The sequence below is a fragment of the Danio rerio genome, chromosome 19 (assembly GCF_052040795.2).
Source record: "Danio rerio strain M-AB ecotype USA chromosome 19, GRCz13ab, whole genome shotgun sequence".
NCBI lineage: Eukaryota > Metazoa > Chordata > Actinopteri > Cypriniformes > Danionidae > Danio > Danio rerio.
In genome coordinates, this window is record NC_141039.2 from 7,732,980 (window position 1) to 7,757,292 (window position 24,313).

The 24,313-nt window shown below is 36.5% G+C and overlaps 1 protein-coding gene and 2 long non-coding RNA genes across 7 annotated transcripts in view; 1 reads left to right on the forward strand and 2 right to left on the reverse strand.

The window, feature by feature from the left end:
• Positions 1-21,846, reverse strand: part of pvrl2l (PVR cell adhesion molecule related 2 like) — a 334,672-nt gene extending 312,826 nt beyond the window's left edge. For 4 of the 5 annotated variants that reach the window (XR_015516015.1, XR_015516014.1, XR_015516013.1 and 1 more), the window contains exon 1: positions 20,037-20,323. Coding sequence is in view for 2 of the 5 variants with exons in the window: in XM_087294622.1 (XP_087150748.1) it covers positions 20,037-20,100 (64 nt within the window). In the remaining 3 variants the exon portion in view is untranslated. Of the gene's footprint in view, positions 1-20,036 lie in introns of all 5 variants that reach the window. The other variant, NM_001430892.1, reaches the window with a different exon arrangement.
• Positions 533-4,477, reverse strand: LOC147832452 (uncharacterized). The gene is made up of 2 exons (XR_015516443.1): positions 4,200-4,477; positions 533-1,790 (listed from the first exon to the last, which is right to left on the reverse strand). It is a non-coding gene; the product is annotated as an uncharacterized LOC147832452 (long non-coding RNA).
• Positions 6,084-12,484, forward strand: LOC147832453 (uncharacterized). Its single transcript, XR_015516442.1, has 3 exons — positions 6,084-7,619; positions 9,068-9,272; positions 9,655-12,484. It is a non-coding gene; the product is annotated as an uncharacterized LOC147832453 (long non-coding RNA).
• Positions 21,847-24,313: the final 2,467 nt, after the last annotated feature.

Sequence of the window (24,313 nt, forward strand, 5' to 3'; positions counted from 1 at the left end):
TCTTAAAACATAGCCTCGTCTTTTATACTCACCTATAAACACACCTTTTATAAACAAGAATATTTCATATTTATCAGTAGATATATCAGTTATCGGTCTCAAAATCTAGAATTATTCGTTATCATATCGGTCAAAAATATCAGTGCATACCAAGTCTCTTGCCAGCAGCCATTAACTTTTTAAAGTTCCAAGGATCAAACTTACAGCTAAATATTTTATTTAATATTCTGCTGAACTATCAAACATTTAATATTATTACTGAAAGTATATGCCCAAAAATGTTAAATTATTTAAATGACGTGAATCCGATAATTTTGCTTTTTAATAGTCTCTTAAAATACATCTCAACCTTTTATATTTAGATACATACACCTTTTATAAACAAATATTTTTTATTTATCAGTGAATATATCGGTTGTCAGCCTCAAAATCTAGAGTTATCGCTTATCAGTATCGGTCAAAAATATTGGTGTAACCCATGTCTTTTGCCGGTAGCCACTAACTTGCCTTTTATGAATTAAGAAGAGTCATATTCACAGCTAAATATCTTCTTTATTATTTGGATCAAAAAAGTAAATTTCAAACACTGAAGCACAAACATTTCAATATTACCGACAGTATATTTCCAACAAAATATTTTTAATTGTTATTATACATGACGTGAACCAGAAAATGTACAATTTCACTTTCTAAACATGTCTTAAAACACAGTCTCGCTGGTTATATTCACCTAAATACACCCTTTATAAACAATTAATGCATATGTATCTGCGAACATATCGGTTATCTGTCTCAAAATCTAAAGTTATCGGTTATCGTATCAATCAAAAATAATAGCGTTTCACAAGTCTTTTTTTTTCTAAACGTCTCTTAAAATACAGCCTCGCCTTTATATTTACCTACATACACATATATTTTATATTTATCTGCAAATATCATTATTTGCCTCAAAATCTAAATCTTATTGATTATCAGTCAAAAATATCGGTGCATCAAAAGTCTTTTGCCAGCAGCTATTGACTTGCATTTTAAAAATCTCCAAGCCCCATGTTTACAGCTAAATATCTTCTTTAATATTCTGTTGAAAAACGTAAATATCAAACACTGAAACACAAATATTGCAGTAATATTACAAACAGTATATGCCCAACAATATACTATTTCTTATTAACATGACTTAAATATTGAAATAGACAATTTTGCTTTTTAAACATTTCTTGAAACCCAACTTCGCCATTTATATTCATCATTTATAAAACACAAACATTTCAATAATATAACCAACTGTATAGGCCCAATATGCTAAATTATTAATACGATCACAAAATTGTGAATTTTGCTTTCTATAAAAGCACTTTGGAAACCACCCTGGCTTTTTATACTCACCACAAATTCAATACCTTCACTCAGAGAAATGAGTTCTTCTGGAGCCTGAGAAGGGCTTACACGTTCAACATCCTTCTTATGATTCGGGCCACGGTTCCTAATGAAGCAGGAATTAACCTCTGTCTTCAGACTTACAGTCAATTTCCTTTGGCTCTTCTCTCGTTCTTTCTATCCATCACTGTTCTAGGAAACGATGAAGGATTTGACACTCGCCAATGTGAGAAAGTGAGAGAGAGAGAGACGGGTTTAAAAGCGCCTGAGAATAGCCTTGGTTGTGACAGCCCGGACAAACTTTTTGGAAACTTCTGTCTTCCAGAAACTCCGGATCTGAGAGCAGCCACCTGTTCGGTGTCAATGCGCCTGACACTCAGTCCACCGTGAAGCTTCGTGTGACGGACAGATAGCTATCAGATGGAAGAAACAGAGAAAATGAGTGTGCCAATCTTTCAGAAACCCCTCGCATAGGGCAGAAAATGAGAAATGAGATTAAATGGAGAGCAAATGGAGACTTTGTCCTCAGGAGAGACATCCGAGACTCTGACTTAAACTTTATAAAGTCATGTTTTGCAGAACCACTCCATTCCATCTAAAATCAATCTGTTTTTCTTGCACAGTCCATGTAAAAAAAAATGATGGAGCAATTTACCTGCTGTTTTTTTAGCTAACTCGGGGAACATCCCATGAGAAATCCATACAAGAGCATCAGTGATTGTACTACATTATTGGTTAGCAATGCTTTCAATTACTATAAGCTCAGTCTGATATTGTGAGTCGAGTTGAATTTCTTGTTTTTCAGCTCGGTGTGCCATCAGCACAGATTTCTTTGTTTTCATTTTCTATTTTTGAATAATTGTTTACACCAAAATTTACATTCTTTCTTCCTTGGGTGGTCCAATTCCTTATTATCGAATGCAAAACAAAGTATTTATAACAAATGTAGAAAATAGGTGCACAACTTTCACAGTAGGAAAAAAAACTGTCTATGAAAGTCAACAGTTTCCAGCATTCTTCAAAACATCTTGTTTTGTGTTCAATTGAAAATAGAAACTCGAACATCTTTGGAGAGATTTCATTTGTTGAACTATCCCTTTGAGAACAAGAATGTAAAACAAATAGGTTGAAATTTATAATTGGTTGAAACTGAAAAGTAATTATGATTTGGTAATTTGATGATTTGGAAGGTTATAAGTGAACTAAGTTTTACCATGTTTTAAAATATTCTAGTAAAAATATATTATATTATATTATATTATATTATATTATATTATATTATATTATATTATATTATATTAGGGAATTCTTTGTAAAGAAATCTTTACATTATTTTTTTAAAGATTTATTTATCAGATTTTTATGACGTTAACAAACAAAAGTAACAGAGAAAATAACAGTACAAATATAAAAAAATAAATAGATATAAAAGTACAAACTTGTTTAAAAGAATAAAAATAAACCACAACATAACCCTCATATTGTACAACAAACAGAACATGATGTGCATAAACAATACATTATGTGCATTTATTTTACATATTAAGCATTTAAACAGGTCAGTTGAAATCCTTACATTAGACGGAAAAAAAATTGTTTATTTGTTAAAAAAATTATATTATATATTACACATTTACTTTTATAATAATAATAATAATTATTATTATTATTATTAATATTAGTATTATTATCATTATTAATATTATATTATCAACAGTATATGCTCAACAATATACTAAATTATAAATTGTGAACCTGAAAATAAACAATTTTACTTTCTAAACATCTCTTGAAACCCAGCTTCGCCCTTTATATTCATAATTTATAAACATACATTTTAATATATATTTCAAGCATATAAACAGAAATCCTTATATTAGATGGAAAATTTGTTTATTTGTTCATAAAATTATTTATTATACATTTATTTTTATAACAATAATAATAATAATAATTATTATTATTATTATTATTATTATTATTAATATTATTATTATTATTATTATTACTAAACTACTAAAAATATTATATAATACATATGAAATCAATTAAAATGAATTTAATTGATTTAAAACTTTAATAAACATAATTTTCTTCATGTTTTAACTAAAATATACAAAAAAGTATTTGAGAAATAAAATAAAAAGCATTTCAAGAATTCCTATCAATGTCTACGTCAGTGTATAAGTTGCCAAATGTTATAAATATAATTTTAAAGTGTTAAATTGAAAGTTCTAAAACTTTAAGGTGTTAGATTACTAACATTAAATGAGAGTTCTGGAAAAATCTAATAAAAAATGAAATATGGGGAAAAAAATATTGATTTGAGTTCTACATAACTCAATGTTATAAAAAACACTGATTCCAAATTTATCTGAATCATTTCATAAAATAACAAAAATTATTTAAAGAAGCAACCCAAGTATGATGAGACTGAACTCTGCGATTTCAAACACTCAAAACATTTCATCCGATTCTATCAAGACCAACTTCTATTCTATTCTATAGACCAAGATCTATTATTTCCAGTGCACACATTTGTTGTACAGCCTTGTATTCCGTTATCAGTCTTCACGGTTACCTCTCTCTACAAGACTTCAGACACTTCAATGACACATAACTGAGAACTCCTGACGTACAAAAGAGCAAAAAAATCTCTGCGCAACATTATCCCCTGCGGCATGTCTGTACCTTCACGCATCAGCCTATACATCTGCTATATTTGCGAGTATGTAGGTGTGCCTGGAAGAGGACAAAGTAGTTGTGAAGAAAAATAAAAAACATTTATATGGAGAATGTGTTGCCATGGCTGGATACCTTACCATTCTATTCTCCATATCCAGACATTCATGATTCTGCTATTCTAGACCTCCTCTGGCTTCTGCTCCATTACTAAAACCTCTTTCAGCCATTTCCATCACTGCAAATAGCTGAACAAACTGCTACTGCAACATAACCGCCAAGTCAGCTGGAATTAAAAAGCAGAAACAGACGCACACACCAGAGAGGAAGTCAAAGGCATCACAGTAAGTCGCTCAAATAAACATTTATGAAAATTCCCCACGGAAGTCATTTCTCCTAACACCATGACTGGAGGTCCATGCAGTCCTCAAGAAGCATTAGCCTTTCACCCTTCAACTCAAGAGCTTTGGATGGCAGCAACTCCCAAAAATTCTCTCCAGGGTTTAAGTCTCCGGCTTGAGACACGGCTGTCATCTCAATCCGACGAACCGAACTTAAAAGCCACGCAGGAGTTAAAACTTTTATTTATTTATTTTGTTTTGTTTACTCCCAGGGTCTTTGAATTACAGCTCTGGTTGGAAGTCATTCTCCATTAGCCTGGTTATCACCCAAGGGACTCAGAATGTTAAATACAGGGCAAAATGTTTCTTGTACTTCAACTATAGTGCTGCTCACTTCTCGATCTCTTCTTGGTTGCTTTTTTTGAGTCTGAACCAAAATTTTGTGAACAATTTTAATGTATGCTTGTGAGTATGGAGCTTAATATATGCCAAAATAATCTGAATTTGAACTGGGTTAATTTGAGTTAAGAATTGTAATTAAAGAAAACTGAATATTATGTGCCATTAAAATTTGTTTTGAATTTCCTAATTTGAATGTGATTGTCTTGAATGTTGAACATCTGAAATTTAAGATACGTGAATTTTTAAGGCAGATTTTTATAGACGTATTTTCAGACTTTGTCCTTTTTTAATCTTTTCATGTCCTCAAACTTTAAAAAAAATTGAAGTTTGTAAATAAGTCTATAAAAATCCAAACTTAAAAAGCCACACAGGAGTTAAAACTTTTATTTTTTTATTTCGTTTTTGTGTACTCCCATGGTCTTTGAATTACAGCTCTGGTGGGAAGCCGTTCTCCATTATTAGCCTGGATGTCAGGCATAGGACACAGAATGTTAAATACGGTGTAAAATGTTTTGTATACTTCAACTATAATGCTGATCACTTCTCTACCGCTTTCTTAGCTGCTCTTTTTGAGTCCGAACCAAAATTTTGTAAACAATTTTAACGTATGCTCACAAGTATGGAGCTTAACCTATGACAAAAATAATCTGAATTTGAATTGCGTTCATTTAAATCATTACCAAATCTGACTGAATAAAACTTATGTTTTATACTTAAAAATTATATGCTATTAAAAATTGCTTAATTTTAATTAGATTTTTTTTGTTGAATGTTGAACTTCTGAAATTTCAGACAACTGGGTTTTTAAGGCAGATTTCTATTCATGTATTTTCAAACTTCAGAAACTTTTTTGTTGTTTTTTAGAGGTTTTTGTTCTCAAACTTAAAAAAAACTGATGATAAAATCTGACATCTACAGTTTAAATCAGAATTATTAACCCCCCTGAATTATTAGCCCCCGTTTATTTACATTTAAAGGCTTAACTAGGGTAATTAGGTTAACTAGGCAGGTTAGGGTAATTAGGCAAGTAATTGTATAACGATGGTTTGTTCTGTAGACTATCGAAAAAATATAGCTAAAAAAGGGGCTAAAAATTTTGACTTCTAGCCAAAATAAATCAAATAAGACTTTCTCCAGAAGAAAAAATATTATTATACATGCTGTGAAAATGTCCTTGCTCTGTTAAACATCATTTGGGAAATATTTAAAAAAGAAAAAAGTTCAAAGGGGGGCTAATAATTCTGACTTCAACTGTGTATATATATTTGCATTAAAATTCAGATGTTCAATATTCAAGTAAAAACATTCAAATTCAAAACAACTTTAATGGCATATAATAGTCAGTTTTATTCCATTACAGTTGTTAATAATTCAACTGAACACATTCTATATTTTGATCGTTTAGGCATATTTGAAGCTCCATACTCTGCGGGGCTTGTTCACTCTTGTACTGGAATGCAGTGTAAACAACTTCCAAAACATTCCAACTTAATCTATGTATGTTTGGATCACATCCAAATGTTGGGATTGGAAGGAAGACATTACAATGACTGTGCTTTTGTTTTCTTTAGATCCATCCCCATTGTTTGACTATAGTGTAGAGCAGACCTTGAATAAAGGTTCACTTCATACACGATAACTATACAATAAAGATAACAAAGAATCTAAGTAACGATAACGTTCATGATTTAGTTTAGTTTATTTATTTTTCACAAGAAGGGACAGTGCACAATAATCAACGTTCTCCAAGAATGTAAGTGTACCCAAATTAGCCAAAAGTCTAGCTTTTACTGGTAGACCCTTAACCAGATGTTATACGCCATACCAATAAAAATACAAGCAATACTCAAATGAACGACAAAAAACACAACAACAACAATATAAAAAAGCCAAGCGTTCACAATGTTGATTATTAAGAAGCCATTTCTTAAAATTATACTTAAATTACTTAAAAGATACTCATTGTCACCAGATTGTGGCATTAAATTCCACTGATGCGATGCTTTAAAAGACAAACAAGCTTGACCAAAAGAAAATAAATTAAGCTTTTTGAATACTAACATTAAATGAGAATCATGGAAGATTACAATCAAGAAAAAAAAATGGAATATGGGGAACGAAATCAAATGGATTTCAGAGAGTTCCACATAACTGTCGATTTTAGTGAAAACTACGATTCCAAATTCATCTGAATCAGTTCATGAAATAGCAAACATTATTTAAAGAAGTAACCCAAAAGTGATCAGACTGAAGTTTGCGATACCAATCACTGAAAGCATTTCATATGATAAAGATCATTCTTAATCAGTAAAGATATTGATCCTTCTAAAATGTAAAACAACAGCAAAGGTAAAACCACAGCTATAACACTAATTAACCATAAAACACTGACAGCCAGTGAGAATCCATTGAAAAATAAAGTGCCTACACAGTTTAAATCTAAGATATAAAGCTTTGATGTAAAGCCTGGCTCACAAATTCTAAATGATTGTAGCATGTCAAACTGCTTGAACACGGCACCCATGACACACTGTAAGATCTCAGCTGTCATAATGTCAACTGTTGTCTCACTGCAAAAGTGTCTGAAATCTTCTGACACTGCCATCTGAGGGAAAAATCTGATCGCAACGGATATTAAGTGGCTGTTTTTAAGCCTAGAATTTCAGGAATCTTAAAGGATTTCCCAAATTTGCCTCAGATGACCAAACCTTTCACAGATCTAAAAAGGGTGTCATGGTGGCGCAGTGGGCAGCTCGATCGCCTCACAGCAAGAAGGTTGCTGATTCGAACCCAGGCTGGGCCATTTGGCTATTCTGTGTGGAGTAGGGATGGGAAGATTAACCGATATGTATCGATACGCGGTCATGCGCGTGCACGATGCGAGTGCATCGGTTGAGCAGCAGAGGATGAATGAAATTTTGGAAGCAAATCGAGATGCATCGGTTTTTGCGAGATGCATCGATTTTTCCGAGATACAGCTTATATTTTTAATATAGAATGTATTTTTTTATTTATTAACAAGTGTTGTCAACCTGTTTTTGGCGCATAATTTAATCGACCTACATAAAGTAAGCCTTAGCAATGGATTTGCGGATGTGCACACACTACAACTCAGTGTATCAGGTGTGCGGATGAAGCTAGTGGAGCGCCCTCAGAAAGCGCGAGAAGCAAAACAAACATTTTATTCCCCACTGAGTTTTAAATCTAAAGTATGGCAACATTATGGATTTAAGGATGGACGACATGACAGGACAGATGCAATCTGCAAAATGTGCCGCGCATCTGTAAAATACGCGGGCAGTACGACTAATCTGAAATCTCACTTGAAGCAGCGCCACGGTGTTGTTGTGAAAACATCTTCCAGTGTTTCTGCATCCCCGGCTTTCGCACTGCTTCAATCAGCTCCAAAAGTGGTGAGAAAAGCATTGCAAGTATTTTTTCCATGCGCAACAGTTCTGCTCGCTCTACGCCAATAACGAATGCTATTGCATTGTTCATCTGCAAAGATATTCAGCCTAGTGTCACGGAGAACGAAGGTTTTAAACACCTCCTCCTGTTAATTTTTATTTAATTATAATAATAATAATATTAATAATAATAATGATAAAAATAATTGGGTGTCACGGTGGCACAGTGGGTAGTTTGACCACCTCACAGCAAGAAGATTGTTGGTTTGTTATATTTTTATTAGCCTGTTGTTTACAGTGACAGTGATGTTTCAAAGCAGCATAACACTGCTAGTTCACAACCTTAAGTTTTGAATAATCAGTGGCAAAATATATCTTTGTAAAACTTGTTTTCATAGTTGAAAAGTTAAATCACAATTCTTGTTGTGCAATGCTAAATTTATTTATGTTGAAAGAGTGCAAATATATACATATTTTTTTAATATATATTGCACTTATACATTCTGTTTATCTTGAAAATACTTAAATAATATGTGCTATATGTTCTAAAATGGCCCTCTACTGTAAACTGACACTCTGGCTCTGAGAAAAGAGCCAGTTTGTAAAAAAAAAGTCTTGGTTTTGCTTGGTTTATAAATAATCAAACTCATTCAATGGCACAGCAACCTCTTTCACATCATCACATAAACTTGATCTAATTAGTTAGTGCTGAAATATCGCATCGTATCGTGATATGGGTGTGAATCGTATCGTGTTGCATCGCAATATGTCACAAATGTATCGCTAAAATATCGGATCGTATTCTTTGTATCGAGATGCGTATCGGATCGGCATTATAGCTTAGATGCCCAACCCTAGTGTGGAGTTTTTATGTTCTCCCTGTGTTCACGTGGGTTTCCTTTGGGTGCTCTGGTTTCCAATCCAAGACACACGTTATAGATTAATTGGGTAAGCTAAATCGTCCGTAGTGTACGAGTGTGAAAGAGTGTGTATGGGTGTTTCCCAGTGTTGGCCTGCGTATGCTGGATAATTTGGCGGTTCATTCTGCTGTGGTGATCCCCGAGTAATAAAGGGACTAAGCCGAAAAGAAAAAGAATGAATGACTATCTAAAACACAATTGGTTATGACACTGGAAAAAAATATGCATGGAAGTAATGATACAAGCCAGGCTAGCAAATTGAAGTATAAAAGCACCTCGGGTAACCAGTGTTAGTTCAGCGTCTTTGTGTTGCAGACTTTAAAAATGCTGGGGTAAATAGGGCAATGCTTCAATCCAAAAATGCGAATTAACTTCGCAAAACTGGATTATCACATAAAAGAAGTGCAAAGAAAGCAGCGTTTCCATCCAACAAAGCCAACAAAATCGTCACTTCCTGATAAATTGGCGCCAAATATCAAAAAAGGAAAACGGAATTTGAGGTAGGAGAAGCTGCATAATAACAAGCCATCTATATAAACACACACACATAGACACACAGAACCAAGCAAGTGACACAGCATCACTCTCTCTCTCATTCACACACATACACATAGACAAACATGGACAGCACCAAACAAGCAACACACAGCATCAAGCTCTCTCTCATTGACACAAACACAAACACACACACTCGGGAGCGATATTGTTAGACCAGCCACTCCCATTCAATTACACCAGAATTACCGACCGCACCCACGATTAATTCGGAAATTTAATTCAACGCTGCTAGAAATCTGGTCAGGTCCCACGGTACAGCCACGGGAATGCAGACCTCTATCCGGAAGCATCGCTGTAACAGCCAAGAGAAGGAAAAATCATGCCAGCAGGTCAAATGGACCACAGTGAGAGAGAGAGAAAAGGAGTTTACTTTCATTCTCTCACTCGCAGTGAAATAGGGGCTTCTGTTGTGTCAGTGAAAGACTGTCCAGCAAACACACACGCAGTGAAATTGTGCACAGTTTCGACGTATTTGGAGCGTAAATACTCACGCTCACCTCATAGTAAGCTACGGCGACATAGTGCATATGAGATAAATGACGCCAGTACATAATAACCGATTATGATTATTACAGAACCAATGCCGAATTGTCCACATCTGCATCGCAGTGCAACGAAGAAACAATTAATCTTGACATCCCTACATGCTTGGTGTGAAAAGGTCCTCACTCTTGTTTTTTTACCTACTACAGGGTGAATCAGTGGGTGGAGCTAAACAGTCGCTGATGTAAAAGTGGGCGTTGATTTTATGCACAATTCATAATAAAGTCCAACATTTCAAGACTGGCTTATATGATGTTTTTAAGCTAACAAGATCATTTTAAAGAAATGCCGGTGGAATTCCGACGGATTTTCCCATTACATTGAAAATGTACTTGTGATTAGATTACTGGAAACAAATCTAAATACCAGATAAAAACAAGTTTATTTTTGAAAATTCATCTGTGTAGGTTATTCTGAAGAAAAAGATCTTTGAGGCATCATCTTTTTTCTCTCATTAATTTTAATTTATTCTAAAATGTGTCACATTAAATTGGCTGCAAATGCAGTTGTTAACTTAAAAACGAGCTTTAAATGAAAAATCTCCCAGTGCTGTTATTCAGTTCCTTATAAACTGACAGCAAATTGCCATTCTGAAAGTGTAAAGCAACTAGCTTTAATTGCAAATGACATGGTCTCCAAATTCATTTCAGTTAAAAAAAAAAAAAAAAAAAAAGATGAGAAAATCCTGTAAGCTATCTTTTAAAGGATGACACACATTTATTATTGGTAATGAGGTTAATACGGCTGTAAATTACAGGGGTTTTCTCAGGTGAAAGTGTGCTTTCTATTAAAAAGGTAGATTAAGCGCATAAAGCTATACGCACACGTTCGGCGTGTGTGCCGGTACAATTAAAAGCACTGTGTTAATGACGTGGGGCTAGGAAAGTCAATCTAGCAGCAAGCTTCAGAAGAAGATCAGACGGTAATTAAAGCAATTTCAGCTCCTCCCTCAAGAGGATCTCAATGATTCAACGTAGTTTGCGCTAGCTTAGGCAAAGACAGTTAATGCCCACCACCGATGCTTCTAACGGAAGATGAGCCAACCATCCCGCATGTATGAACACGCTAATCTAATTATTAATCAGAGATTTCAAAAATGCAGATTCACTTGGGTCCACATCACTTTCACAGCTGTACACTGAATTATTCAGATGTTTCTCTCTTACAGCACCTGAGCAATGACAAAAAGAAATGATATGTACCTACTCAAACCAAGCATAGATGAGAACTCCATTAAGTCCTCTGAGCTATGAAAGCGATGTTTGCGGGCTCCATGAGCTTAATCCACCACCAATCCAGCTGACAGATGAAAGGACAGCTAACCTGAATTTTAAGACAAGTTAAGCTGCAAAGAAGAACTAGATTTGCATTTTTCTTAGGGTAAAATTGCTCTTGCACAGCAACAATCATTATAGCGTGATTTTCACTTTAAAGCTTTGGTAGTGTGTAAATAAAATGCCAAAACAGAGACGATTTGCAATTAGCATTTTGTTTTCTTGTGTGAAAATGAACACTTCTTTTGCAGAAGAAGCCCATGTCCACTGAGTGGTACAGTATGGTACGGTACGGGTCACCTTTATCAGGCTTGTGTTTTCACTGTGTTTTAAAAGGGTACCAATGATACTCCTTTGGTGGGTGTGGTGTACGAAAACGTTTCAGTCAACATCATTCTCACTCGAGAAAATATCAAAGTACAGCTGTACGAGTCGATCACATATCATATTACAGGGGTGTCCAAGCTTGGTCCTGGAGGGCTGTCCTGGAGAGTTAATCTCCAACTTGCTTCAACACACCTGCCAGGAAAGTTCTAGTATATCTAGTAAGTATTTGATTAGCTGTTCGGGTGTGTTTGATTAGGGTTGGAGCTATGCTCTCCTGGACACCAGGCCTCCAGGAGGGCTCCGAGTTTGGACACCCCTGTCATATGAGAAGCACTTTTCACAAAACAGATGCTTTATACACATAAATACTTATGTATAAATTAGGGTTGGGCGATGGCGACCATTTTGGCATGGTACGATGTCTAATGTGAAACATTGCGATGGACAATGCCATCATCGTCATGTGAAAAGAGCGGGGGGGTTATTGATCTTATTCTCCGCCGACGAGTGGGCGCTGCCATTTGAATCTTTTTGGCACGAGACTTCCGGTCTCATTCACTTCCATTCATTTTTAGACATTAAAAACTGCTCGTTTCGCTGTTTGATGTTGCAAACTGATATTTCCTTGTTTTATTATTCTACTTGGTCTGTATTGACCTTTTTCTAAAATGCGGAAGTGCGCCTGTTTTCGCAATTGTCTTAGAACTTTCGTTTCAGTCGCCTATGGGAGAAATGACAAGGAATAATAAACGGCAAAAAACAGTCAAATTACTTGCTCTACAAACAAATGTTTGCATGACTATACAGACCAAGTAGAAGGGCTGTTCAGAAATACTAGGTAAAACACTGTGTAGATATTGATCATTTTTGTTCTAAAATGCCATTCTAACACGAAGACGTATTAGTGCAAACGGGGCCTAAGAGTGTATTTTTTTGCAAGCATGTTTGTGACGGGGGCGGGGCGGAGGATTGGCGATGCCGGCTCAGCATCGTGTTGTCTATTGGCAATCGGCGATGGACGATGGCATTGTCTATCAGCCCAACCATAGTAAAAATGTTCATTAAGTAAATATTTATTAAAGTAGAAGGGCTCGCAAAATCCCTCTAGACGCCTCGCACCCAGCACACTACCCATTTGAACTGTTACCGTCTGGCACAAAAACAGCCAGACACAGGAAAAGTTTCTTTTCTCAGACCATCTACCACATGAACAGTTAAATATTCCCCTACTGTGGAATAAACATGTGCAATACTTTCTCATACGCACTGGCACACAGCACCTTATAACAACAAACAATTCAATCCTTTCTCCATTCGCATTTGTACACAGCACCTTATAACCTGTATAATTTATAACAAACTGTACATACAACTTAACATCTAGATCTTTTTGAGTAACTGTATCTCTGTTTATTGTTTATCGTCTTTTTTTTTTCAGATATATTTTGTGTTGTCACTTTATGTACACTGAAAGCTTCTGTAGCCAAAACAAATTCCTTGTGTGTGTGAAGCACACTTGGCAAATAAAACTGATTCTGATTACTAACCTTCCTACGAACATGATTTGATTATAAATGCAGCTCAATGAAGCAAAATCCTGTAATGACTACGATTACATAAAATAAATAAACAAATGCAACATATATGAACACATACAGACCAGTACAGTCTCTGATGTGTTACTAATTACAGAAAAATTTACTTCAGCAAACCTCCTAATTCCTGCAGCACGAGGACTTGTATTATCTATGATCGTCAAAAGTGACTGATCTGTTCGGCGAATTATTTGTCTGTGCGTTACTGCATGTCAAACGAATAAAATGATATAACTTAAGAAATCTCCACTGTGCCCAGCGAGAGCGCTTCTCTTCTGTTAAACTGACCAGCACATCATCGATGACACAAGCGTACTCCGGCTCAGATGCAATGTGAGTGCCGGCCGCCAGGGAAGAGGGGAGGGCGGACAAGCGTGCGATTCAACCGTGAATAGTGCGAGTAACCCCTAAGTTACAGAGAAATGTAGAGGGTTTTTTTCCTACCATACGGCATGCTGTATCAAACATTCCATTAAGACTGCACTCTTCCAGCAGTTCCTCACATCTAATATCTTGTTTGTCACAGGGGGCATGCATGAAATGTTTCTGAATGAAAGTGAAAGTGCCAAACTGCGGTTAAAGTCAACAATTGTAAACATGTAAACATAGTCACTGTCTGTGTGTTGTTTTGCCTTTTTCGAATTAAAACTCCCCTTTTCATGCAAACCACTTCCCTCTTCCGCCCCTCAACACTCCCACCTAAACAAAGCTGGACTCTTTCACTTTCCTTACTTTTTGTAAACTAGAGGTGTGAAAACAACCTGCTGAAACTTTGCAGTTAGCATTTTGTTTTCTTGTGTGAAAATAAAAACACTTTTTTTGCAAAAGAAGAAGTTCACTATATGATTAAAAACACCAAAAATCAATATGCAAATGGATGTAAAACAGGAAGACGAATTACTATGCAGTGTGCAAATATCGAATGGCATTCTTGTCATTTACATTTTAAATGGACATCAATGAGAGCCAAATCTAAAAGTTCAACTAAAACATTACAGTTTCCAAAACTAGCTGAGAACACTGTGTCCTAACCAGCCAGTTCTAGCTAAAACTTAAATCGCATCCCACAGGGTTTAGATACCGCATTCAGCTCAAACCTTTAATACTTAAGTTTTAAAAAGGTTTAAAACAAACCCAAGCCGAAACGTTCTAGGTATATCAATTCAGCACAATCAATGCCTGTTGCTCTTCGCTTAAAGGTTTGATATAGATGAAGGCGTTGAAAGTTTTAAAGAGGGTGGAAGAAGCCTTTGAATGAGCCCAGGGTCAGTATGGAGGCTGATCTTAGAGCCCACATATAAAAATCCTTCATTTTATCAGGCGGTGGTGGGTGATAAGACGGCATGGCTGGCCTCCAGGAGTCCTCTGGCCTTCACTGACGGCTCCGTATGACCAGCTCAGTGCTGGGCGGCAGAGGAGGACACAGGGGGGAAAAAAGAGGGAGGCATGAGAGTCAAAGAGATGGAGAGTATCTCTTACATGCCGTGGGACACGCAGATAAATCGGGAGACGAACAGAGACACAGAACAGATTTTCCATCTGTTATGTGGCAACATCTGATTCCCCATTTACGACTGCAGCATATTTTCAAGCCCACTGAGCAAGATTGCGCCTATCAAACGATTCATGTGTTTGGTGTGCTTCTCTGGACTTTCAAATATACAGTATTGGACACTGTCATGATTTATCCTGGTGAATATATATCTAAAGGAGCTGTTGACATGAAATAGATCAAGAAATTTTGTATTTTTTGTAACGGTCTAAAAATCTTGATGGTTTTGTGGGTCTTTTCTGTAAAATTATGATTTTCTATTGGAGTCAAGTCAGGTTATTGGCTGGGCCATTCTAGCAACTTTATTTTCTTTTTAGAAACCAGAGTGTGTTTGGGATCACCGTCTTGCTGAAAGGTTCACCTTGGTTTCATCTTCATCATCTGATAATGTAGGTATTGGGAATGAAGCAGCTAATATTAATGTAATGTAACGTTGTCTGCAATTATATAAAATAAATAAATAAATAAATAAATGCAACAAATATGAACACATATAGAACCTTACAGTGTCCAATATATTACTAATTACAGAAAAACTACACACAGCATACATTTAGTCCTTATTTGGCTTTAAAGTGCAAACCTCTCATCTGCGTCTTTAATCTTTGCACATGTAACCTTTTGTTAGAAAGTAATTCCTTTATTCCAACTTCATAATAGTCCAAAAGGTGATGATAATAATTAAACATGGCAGTTTGTTCATGTTTTAGGTTGCTGAAAGAATCATTCGCCCTTTTGTTTTTTCGCACGTCATTACCACGTTTGTCCGTTTCTGAAATAATCACGTGCATGTTATTATTATCAGGTCAAGAAGTTATTTCAAATATAGATGCGCACATGAGCTCTTTCGTTCAGCTACACGTCTCGCTTCGCCTTTTTAATACCTTATTGTTGCGCTAGGTATACATTCGAAAATGTACCCAAAAAGTGGTATAGTACGTTTCGCTTTTTGGTACCTTTTGACAGTGGAAACAGCCAATAAAGCATACTGAACCATACCGTATCACTCAGTAGATATGGGCCATAATCAGGATTACAGAAAAACTACACACAGCATACATTTAGTCCTTATTTAGGTTATTTCTTTCTAATAACGATAGATTTCATCTACTGTCTGGGCGTTCCATGTCATTTTACACCTTCCTTTCTTCATTTGTTCGGTACCTTTTCTCTGTGTCATTTAATTTTATAACACAATGCACATCTAAATTAATTATTTATGTCCTTTTTGTATGGGTGAATTCAGGGCTTAATTTGTGCCAGAACACACCAGATCCGCCACCTCTAAAATCAGATCCGGCACCTCATTTTACCGATCTCCCTGCTCAACCGCACTCCTCCACTCATCCGCTGTTCACTTTCACTTCCTTCCAGGACTCCCCAACCCTCTTCACTTTCGTCCGCGAGACACCCCTGCCCCCCTCATACCTCAGGTAGCATGCCAGATACATTACCCTTATCTGTTCTGGGACCTTGCAGTTCACAAATTAAGGACTGGGTGAATTACTTTAGTTGTTAGAGACATGTGGTGAAAACTTCAAGTCAACGGCACCTTTAGAAATGTGTTTTCTAAAAAAAATGTTGATCTGCTCGATACTTATTTTTCCCCGCTGTATAATCTGCATTACAAAAAAAACTCAGAATTGCTTCAGAGTGATGGGGCGATGATGTAGTCTGCAAACCATGTTAGACAAAGATAAATTGAGGGAACTTTTTCCATCAACACACTCAGAGAAAAACGCTCTTCCAGATCTACACTCCACTCTGCCGACCCTCATAAACAATGAAAGTGTAAGAGACAGAGGGCTTTATGGCATCCAATCACTAAAGCCACCAGAACAAAGGCTTGAGACGGAGCTCTGAATACACAAGGGGAGAAAAAAGAAGAAGAAGGAGGGGAGTGGGGAAAGGGCACTCATTCAAAGGCTAGCAATTTTAGTCCTCCTTGCATGCTGGACGTGGGTGTGGGTGAGTGTCAGAGGGGAAGACAGAGAAAGGTTTCTTCTGAAGGTGTTCGTTTCATTCTTCTCTCTTTTGCACAATGCACACACTGAGGTCTTTTGTTCTTGGGAACCTGTTGGCATAGAAGTGCATTGTTCGCCGGGATGAAAAAAGGAAGAAACTACATTATCACGCCTTTGTGCGGGACTTACTCTTTGCCGCCGCGCTGACATTTGTTGCTTCTGACGGTAATGGAAGACCAAAGGGAGCCAATAAGCAAAGTATCTACTTCCATTCGTCGTGCTTCCCTGATCCCAAACTGAATTAAGCACTCTGTAATAATGTTCTAAACTGCCCTCAAAGACTCTAAAACAAGATGGATGCCATCAGATCCCTAATGAAAAGGGGTCTCCATGACAACTGCCAGAAACCTTCACCTCACCCCCGAAGATCCCCTCCGAGAACTAATACACAAACCTTTGACATGAACCAACAAGATTAATGGGCTACCAAAAAGTCTTGTGCGCATGGTAATAACACTTCGTTCCTCCTGAGGTGTAAAACGCCTTATCCCACCAAGAAATTAATAGAGGCGAACCCCAGAGTGTGCCCACGCTAGATGAGCGGCACTGGAAACTTGGCATGACTAATTGTGGTGCCAGGACTCATCCATCCAAAACTCATTTATCCAACAGCCAAGATGCACGTCTTATTTCTTGTAAAATATGTGCATGGGGACCACACAGAAATGGGATTCATTTACAGTCGCTCATTGCATCTACATATCCTTGTAAACAAAAAACACACTGTTGGCTGAGGATGTTGTTGGCATGCAATTTAACTGTTTGAAGTGTGTACACACTGACACTGGTTTGTTGTGAAACTGGTTTGAAAGCTGCTCAACCTGTTGTCAGGTGTGCACCGCAGACTGTTCCAACAGGAGGAAAGCAACAATGACAAAAACTAATGTGAAGAGTGCAAACAAATGGATGAAAGAGCAACATGTCTTACGTTAAAAATCTTTACCACATTTAAGTATCATTCACACCAAGGACCAGTTTAAAGTTATATAACTATAATGAGCAGTTTTGTTGTTATCATTTTAAATACAATTGTTCAACTGACAAATGAAAGTAATTGGCCACTAATCAAGATCCACCCAACTTCAAGCATTTAAAGTAGCAGAAGGCAAATTAATTAAGCATTTATAATAATCAGAAGATTACCATCAATTGGTGTGGAAGCTAAATTAGGTACTAAAGGGGTCAATTTTAGGACTATTAAGTTCTTTGCAAAGCATATTATTAATCAAAAATGGAGTTATATATAGAAACAGTCAAGCCTGAAATTATTCATCCCCCTGGCAATTTTTCACTTAAAGTTACTTTTATTCAACCAGCAAGTTTTGTGAGTGGAAATGACACCGGCTTCTCCAAAAAGATATTAAGATGATGTACAAGAGCAATAATTGTTGGAAAAAAAAGTCAGAACTTACCAGGGGTTTGAATTATTTTAGGCTTGACTGTATTGACAGTGGGGAATGTACAGAATAGCTTCATGAAATATGATCTGTACATTATTACAATGTTTTTGTGCGCATGATCATTTGGACCTGTACAATGTGTTTTTGGCTATTGCCAATGGTATTCCGGAGCAACATTTTTTGGTGGGTAACAGTGCTCAGCAAATCCCTCATTTTGATTAATATTTTCTATAGGATGCTTTACAATATTATATTGTGCATATACAATAGTTTAGTCAGTACTGAGGCTAAATCGGGAGCTAATCTAACAAAATAACTTACAATAATAGTTCAAAAATTAATACACCCAAATTTATATGTAAGGGAAAAATATAAAATAAAAAAAGTTAAAAATAGCAAAAATCGAGAAAAACTACAAATATATACACTTTTGTTGAAATGTTGTAGTTTGCTATTTTTCTTTGCAACATTTTGCATGAATTTAAATGCATTATCTTTCCATTTCTAAATATGTTCTGTGACTAAAATATTATTTTAATACATATATCTGTTTAATAAATCAGTTTTGTTCAAATTCACCAACTTATATTACCCATATTAACTAAGAAATGAATAAAAATATTAATTTTCAAAATGGTGTATTAAATTATACCAATCACTGTATATTTATATATTTTTTTCTTAGTTATGCTTTATAGTTATAGCCTTTAGAAATTATGTTTGCCCGTTGTGTGCAAATATTAAAAAAAAACTCTCCTGCATTTTATATTTAGGCACAACTTTGTACGAAAAATGCAATCATAACTACAGTGCTAAACAATGATCTAGCTGACAACTGAGCTGTCAATGTAGTGTGTGCTTAACACAACACACAACAAGAAACTTGAGCCCTTAAATAAGTGCAGAGCTCCAGTCCTGCAGTGTAGCCCTGGCTTATACGCAGCAGCGCAGACATGTCTCTCCTTATCAGAGGAAACCAGCCCCTCTGAGACGCCATCAAATCACTGTGATGTTCAAACCACCAGGGAAGAAATGTCTAGGACCATCACCACAAGCGAGACTACTGTGGCAAATAAGGGGAACGGCAACTTAAAATGCAATTTTATAACAGTGGTATCTCAAAATAGCAGAAGACCCGCGTAAAAAATTCAGACATCATTTTTGGAGGAGTTACATTCAGCAAATAGACCTGTCATAAACCTTTAACAACTGCACCCTGTTGCATTCCCATTCTCTGATATGCATTATACCTCATGGCATAGGATATTTAATACACATAAAAGTTTAAAACTGTTAATGAACTAGGTGATTACGTGCAATTACACCTGCTGCGTGTAGAAGAAGAAGAAACTGATCACGACAGGCCACACCTTGCGTAACATGGAGACCGGGTTATACGGTCAGCGGCTCTCATTAAGTTGACCAGGATAACCCAGATAAGCAGGTAAGCTGTGGATGCGGGAAGCAGCGTAATAGCGCGGGCGTGCAACTTGCGTATCAATACACTCGGGACGGGCGACTTCATGTTGTGAGGTAAACATCCTGCAAATCGCTTCTAGATCTAAACACCAATATCCGGTAGAGCCATGAATATAGGAAAAAACACTGACCCACAAGTTAGTGTGTCACATTACCTTGGCTGGACAGAAGACACGCGGCCAGAACCAGGCAACAGTTTATCATCGTAAAGTCGCTCATTCCGCTCGTGTCCGCGGGAGGTTAAACCAATCCTGGAAACTTTCGCATAAAATCTCTTTCACTTTGCGAGGCGGTCTGCCGAGGCGCGTCAGATGGGAATCTCAATCTACGGTCCTCTTCAAGTGCTCGGGAGAGCTGTGAGTGTGTGTGTGAGAGTGTGTGTACAGGTATGTTATTGTGCTCGTGATGTGCAGCTGATTCCTCCTGCTCGCTCACTTGTTCTGTTCGATCGCGAGCTCCGTGAGCGCGAGCTGTGCTCGTGATGTCATCTGCGCGTCACGCCTTTAGAAGGAATGGAAGACTATTGAAGTTTAAAACTTGTGGATTGTGAGATATCAGCACGGATATAACATATATCTGGGTTTCTGGGTTAAAATGATTGTGTGGTTGTGGCTGTTTTGAGGATGGGAAATGCCCCTGAGGTAAATGTTTGATTATGTACAATGTATAGCGTTCTATACAGCACTGTTTTGATTTCGAATAGTGTATATAATCAGATATTCTGATTGTGAACAACTGTATAATCTAACAAACTTCGACTGTTCGTGTGAAACACATTGTATCCGAGCGTTTTTCCCTTTGTCATTGTAATACTCGACAATTTATTTCGATTAATTGCTTTCATGACAAATAGACGACACACTGTTTCGTGTGGTTTAAAAAAATGCCCTCATAAAGGGTGAATGATGAAAAGAAATGCTTCAGAAATTCAATTTCAGGGGGCGACTGTTCAGTGATAAGAAAAAAAAGTTAATTTCCCACACAGGAAAAATTGTCAGACAATATAAATCAGACGGCTTGGCTTTTTACGTGTTCTAGTCGTTCTTTCTGAATCTCAACTTGTACGTTAATCTATTTTAACTACATATTGCCTGGCTGTCTTCATGTTTACACGGGCGCTCATAAGTGTGGCTGATTGACTGTCAAAAACAAGGCGATTTATTGAAATAAGGAGGAATGAAGGACAGGGCTGATGAATTCAGTGCTCTTCTCCTCTGGGAATGGCCTGCATACTAATCAGTGACCTCGCTCTGCCATCTATTGACTGATCTGCGCAATTACGCGCGCGCTCATTAGCATGCAGAGCGCGGGAGATTCTCTGTCAAATGAAATCCAGCGTCCCTTCGATTATGAGCAAACTGTTGCTTGACTATATGTTTGTAGTTTTAACTGGAAGTTCGACAAGGTAAACATTGTTGCCTTATAATGTCTTGACTGGCGTAGAAAAAAGGCTTGACGTGCTGTTAAGTTTGGAGTATGCAGCCTGTGTGCACTTTAATTAAGGGGTAGTTCACAGTTTACTTTAATGTTTTACTTAGGATGTTAAGTAAAATAAAATGAAAGTGTCGTCTTTGGTGATTCAGAAGTCTACTGCTGCTTTAAGAGTCAAAACGACATATAGGACAAAACAAAATCAATACCTAAGGATCCCTGACGATACACTGACATTGGGGACGTCCATTTCCACACATTTCCCTGATCAATCGTTGTTTAATTTAACTATCCATTAATTGATTATTCATTAACCTTAAAATGTGAGACATGTCTGCCTCAGGCACATTATAACTGCCATGACAGGATGGGCAAATGACTCGAAACACAAGCATTCTCACAAGAAATGTTTTTACTGTAAATAGGATTGTTAAAAGAATCAATGATTGGTAATTTAGTTGAAGTGTTTAATCATTAAATGTACTGGCTAATATACAACGTGTCAATAGTGCCATTTCTGATATACGGTTACATGAGTGTGAACATTTTCTTTTTCATTCCTATTTTACTATAAGCATATGGTATCATCCTAAATGTGCATAGGATGTGAATATTAAGAAAAAAAACAATTTAAATGCTAAAGTTTACTCATGAATATTAATGACATGTTAGTGGCTTGTGCCTTTTAGTTAATGGACCACCTCACCAGTCTTTACCTCACATGGATATAACATCAATATTTATTTATTATGTGTTTACAAGCTACATGCACCAGTTGAGTTAGATGATATACTGATCAATTTCAGATAATTAACGAGTCTCGTTATGCTGTCCACAATGAAACACAACCAAACCCTGGATGGTAAGCTGATCATCTGTTCTGTTTCTCCAAGTATAAACCAGAGAGTCTGTAATAAACTTTAGTGTCCTCGCTTTGTTTTTTCCTCACATCTGTTGTACGCTTTGCATGTTAGTCACATACGCAAAAAGAGCATCGATTGAAAGGATTTCTGACATTTAATCAATAGTTGATTAATTGTTGTCATCCCTAACTTGGATCTTACAAAGTGAAACGATTGGTGTTTGCAAGAAACTGAACAACGATTTCACTTTAATCCACTCGTCAAATGGTGAAACTTGTTTACATTCATAAAACTTCAATGTATCCCAGGTATTAATTTAGTTTTGCCTGTGTGTTTTGGGGGTTTTTTGACTCTCAAAAAGTTACAACACACTGACTTTTATTTTATGAATCAACCAAAGACTAGTTTCCAGAAAAAATAAAATTCTTAATAACATCCTGCTGAAGAAAAAACGCATTTTATGAGTTAGCTAAGCCTTTAAATACCCGAGGAAATGCTTCCTACTGAATATTCTCATTTGAGAGTGCATTTGCTTGAAGTCTGCGGAGTGCAACATGAGTCATCAATATATTTGGTGCTTTTTTTTCCCCGGAGAGACAGACTGACATAAAGAGACAGACTTTTAAATGTGTATATATCTGCTAAATGCTAATTGTGTTAACCGCTAGGAGTGCATTAGCATATTAACCTCATGGCTAATAAAAAAACATGGACTAAAAGCCACAACATTTTGTTTGAAGGTGGTCTTTTAAGCTTTTTAAAGTGTGAATAATTTAAATGGAAAGTCCATTATAAATATCTGGGACACTCAGTCGTATACCTGCATCTGGAGGTCTGCGTTTCTCCACCGTTCAGCTCCAGCACACCTGCTGTAATTTTCAACTGAACCCAAAGACCTTGATTAGCTGTTGCAGGTGTTTGATTAGAGTCTTCTCAGAGCTTGGAAATCTCCCATCTTGAAAACAACCACTGGAATTGGACGTGGTGGGAAGCTACATTTGCCTATTTCCAAGATGGCACCTACTAAAACAACATCCAATTGGGTATTTTAAAGAGTTAAAGGGAGAATTTCAAAAGTGCTTAGTTTTGCTAATTTTAAATGCCTAAAAGTTTGGTCCAAAAAAACACTCTTCCCCTGACTGCTTCATTTGCAAATTACATCGATCTGGTTTCTGAGTTCAGAGACTCATTGATTCAGTTTCTCGTTTAAAGATGTTGAATAAGTGCAGTGTTTTAGTTTGCAGAAAGTGGAATTTTTAATCCCAATTTTGTTCGTTTTTGTGTTGCTAAATTTGTCTTTAATTTTTTTTTTTTTTTGCTGATGTATATTTCAATATCAGTAAATCATTCATCCATTCATTTTCTTTTCAGCTTAGTCCCTTATTAATCTGGGGTTGCCTCAGTGGAATGAACCGCCAACTTATCCAGCATATGTTTTACACAGCGGATGCCCTTCCAGCTGCAACCCATCACTGTGAAACACCCATACACACTTTTTCACACACATACACTACGGCAAATTTAGCTTACCTAATTCACCTAAGTGCATGTCTTTGGACTTGTGGGGGAAACCCACGCACCCGAAGGAAACCCATGTGAACACGGGGAGAACATGCAAACTCCACACAGAAATGCCAACTGACCTATCAGGCTCTAACCAGCAACATTCTAATCAGTACATCAAGCTAAGCTAAATAAATATATTAAATATTGCCTCCCCAACATTTATTCATTTTTCTTCGGCTTAATTTCTTTATTCATCAGTGGTCACCTCAGCGGAATGAACCACCAACTTATCCAGCCCTTCCACACGCAACCCAGTACTGGGAAACATACATACACATACAATACAGCCAATTTAGTTTATTCACCTATATCATATGTTTTTAGACTGTAAGGAATACTGCAGCACTTGGAGAAAACCCACACGAACAAAGGGAGAACCTTCTTGCTGTGAGGCGACAGCTCTAACAACTGAGCCACCGCTTCTCCGCCTGCACAACAATTATTTTATATTATTATAATATATATTATATTATTATTATAATATAATATATTATTATATTATTATTTTTGATAGGACAGTGGAGATATAGAGACAGAAAAGTGTGGGGAGCAGAGATAGGGGATGGATCAGC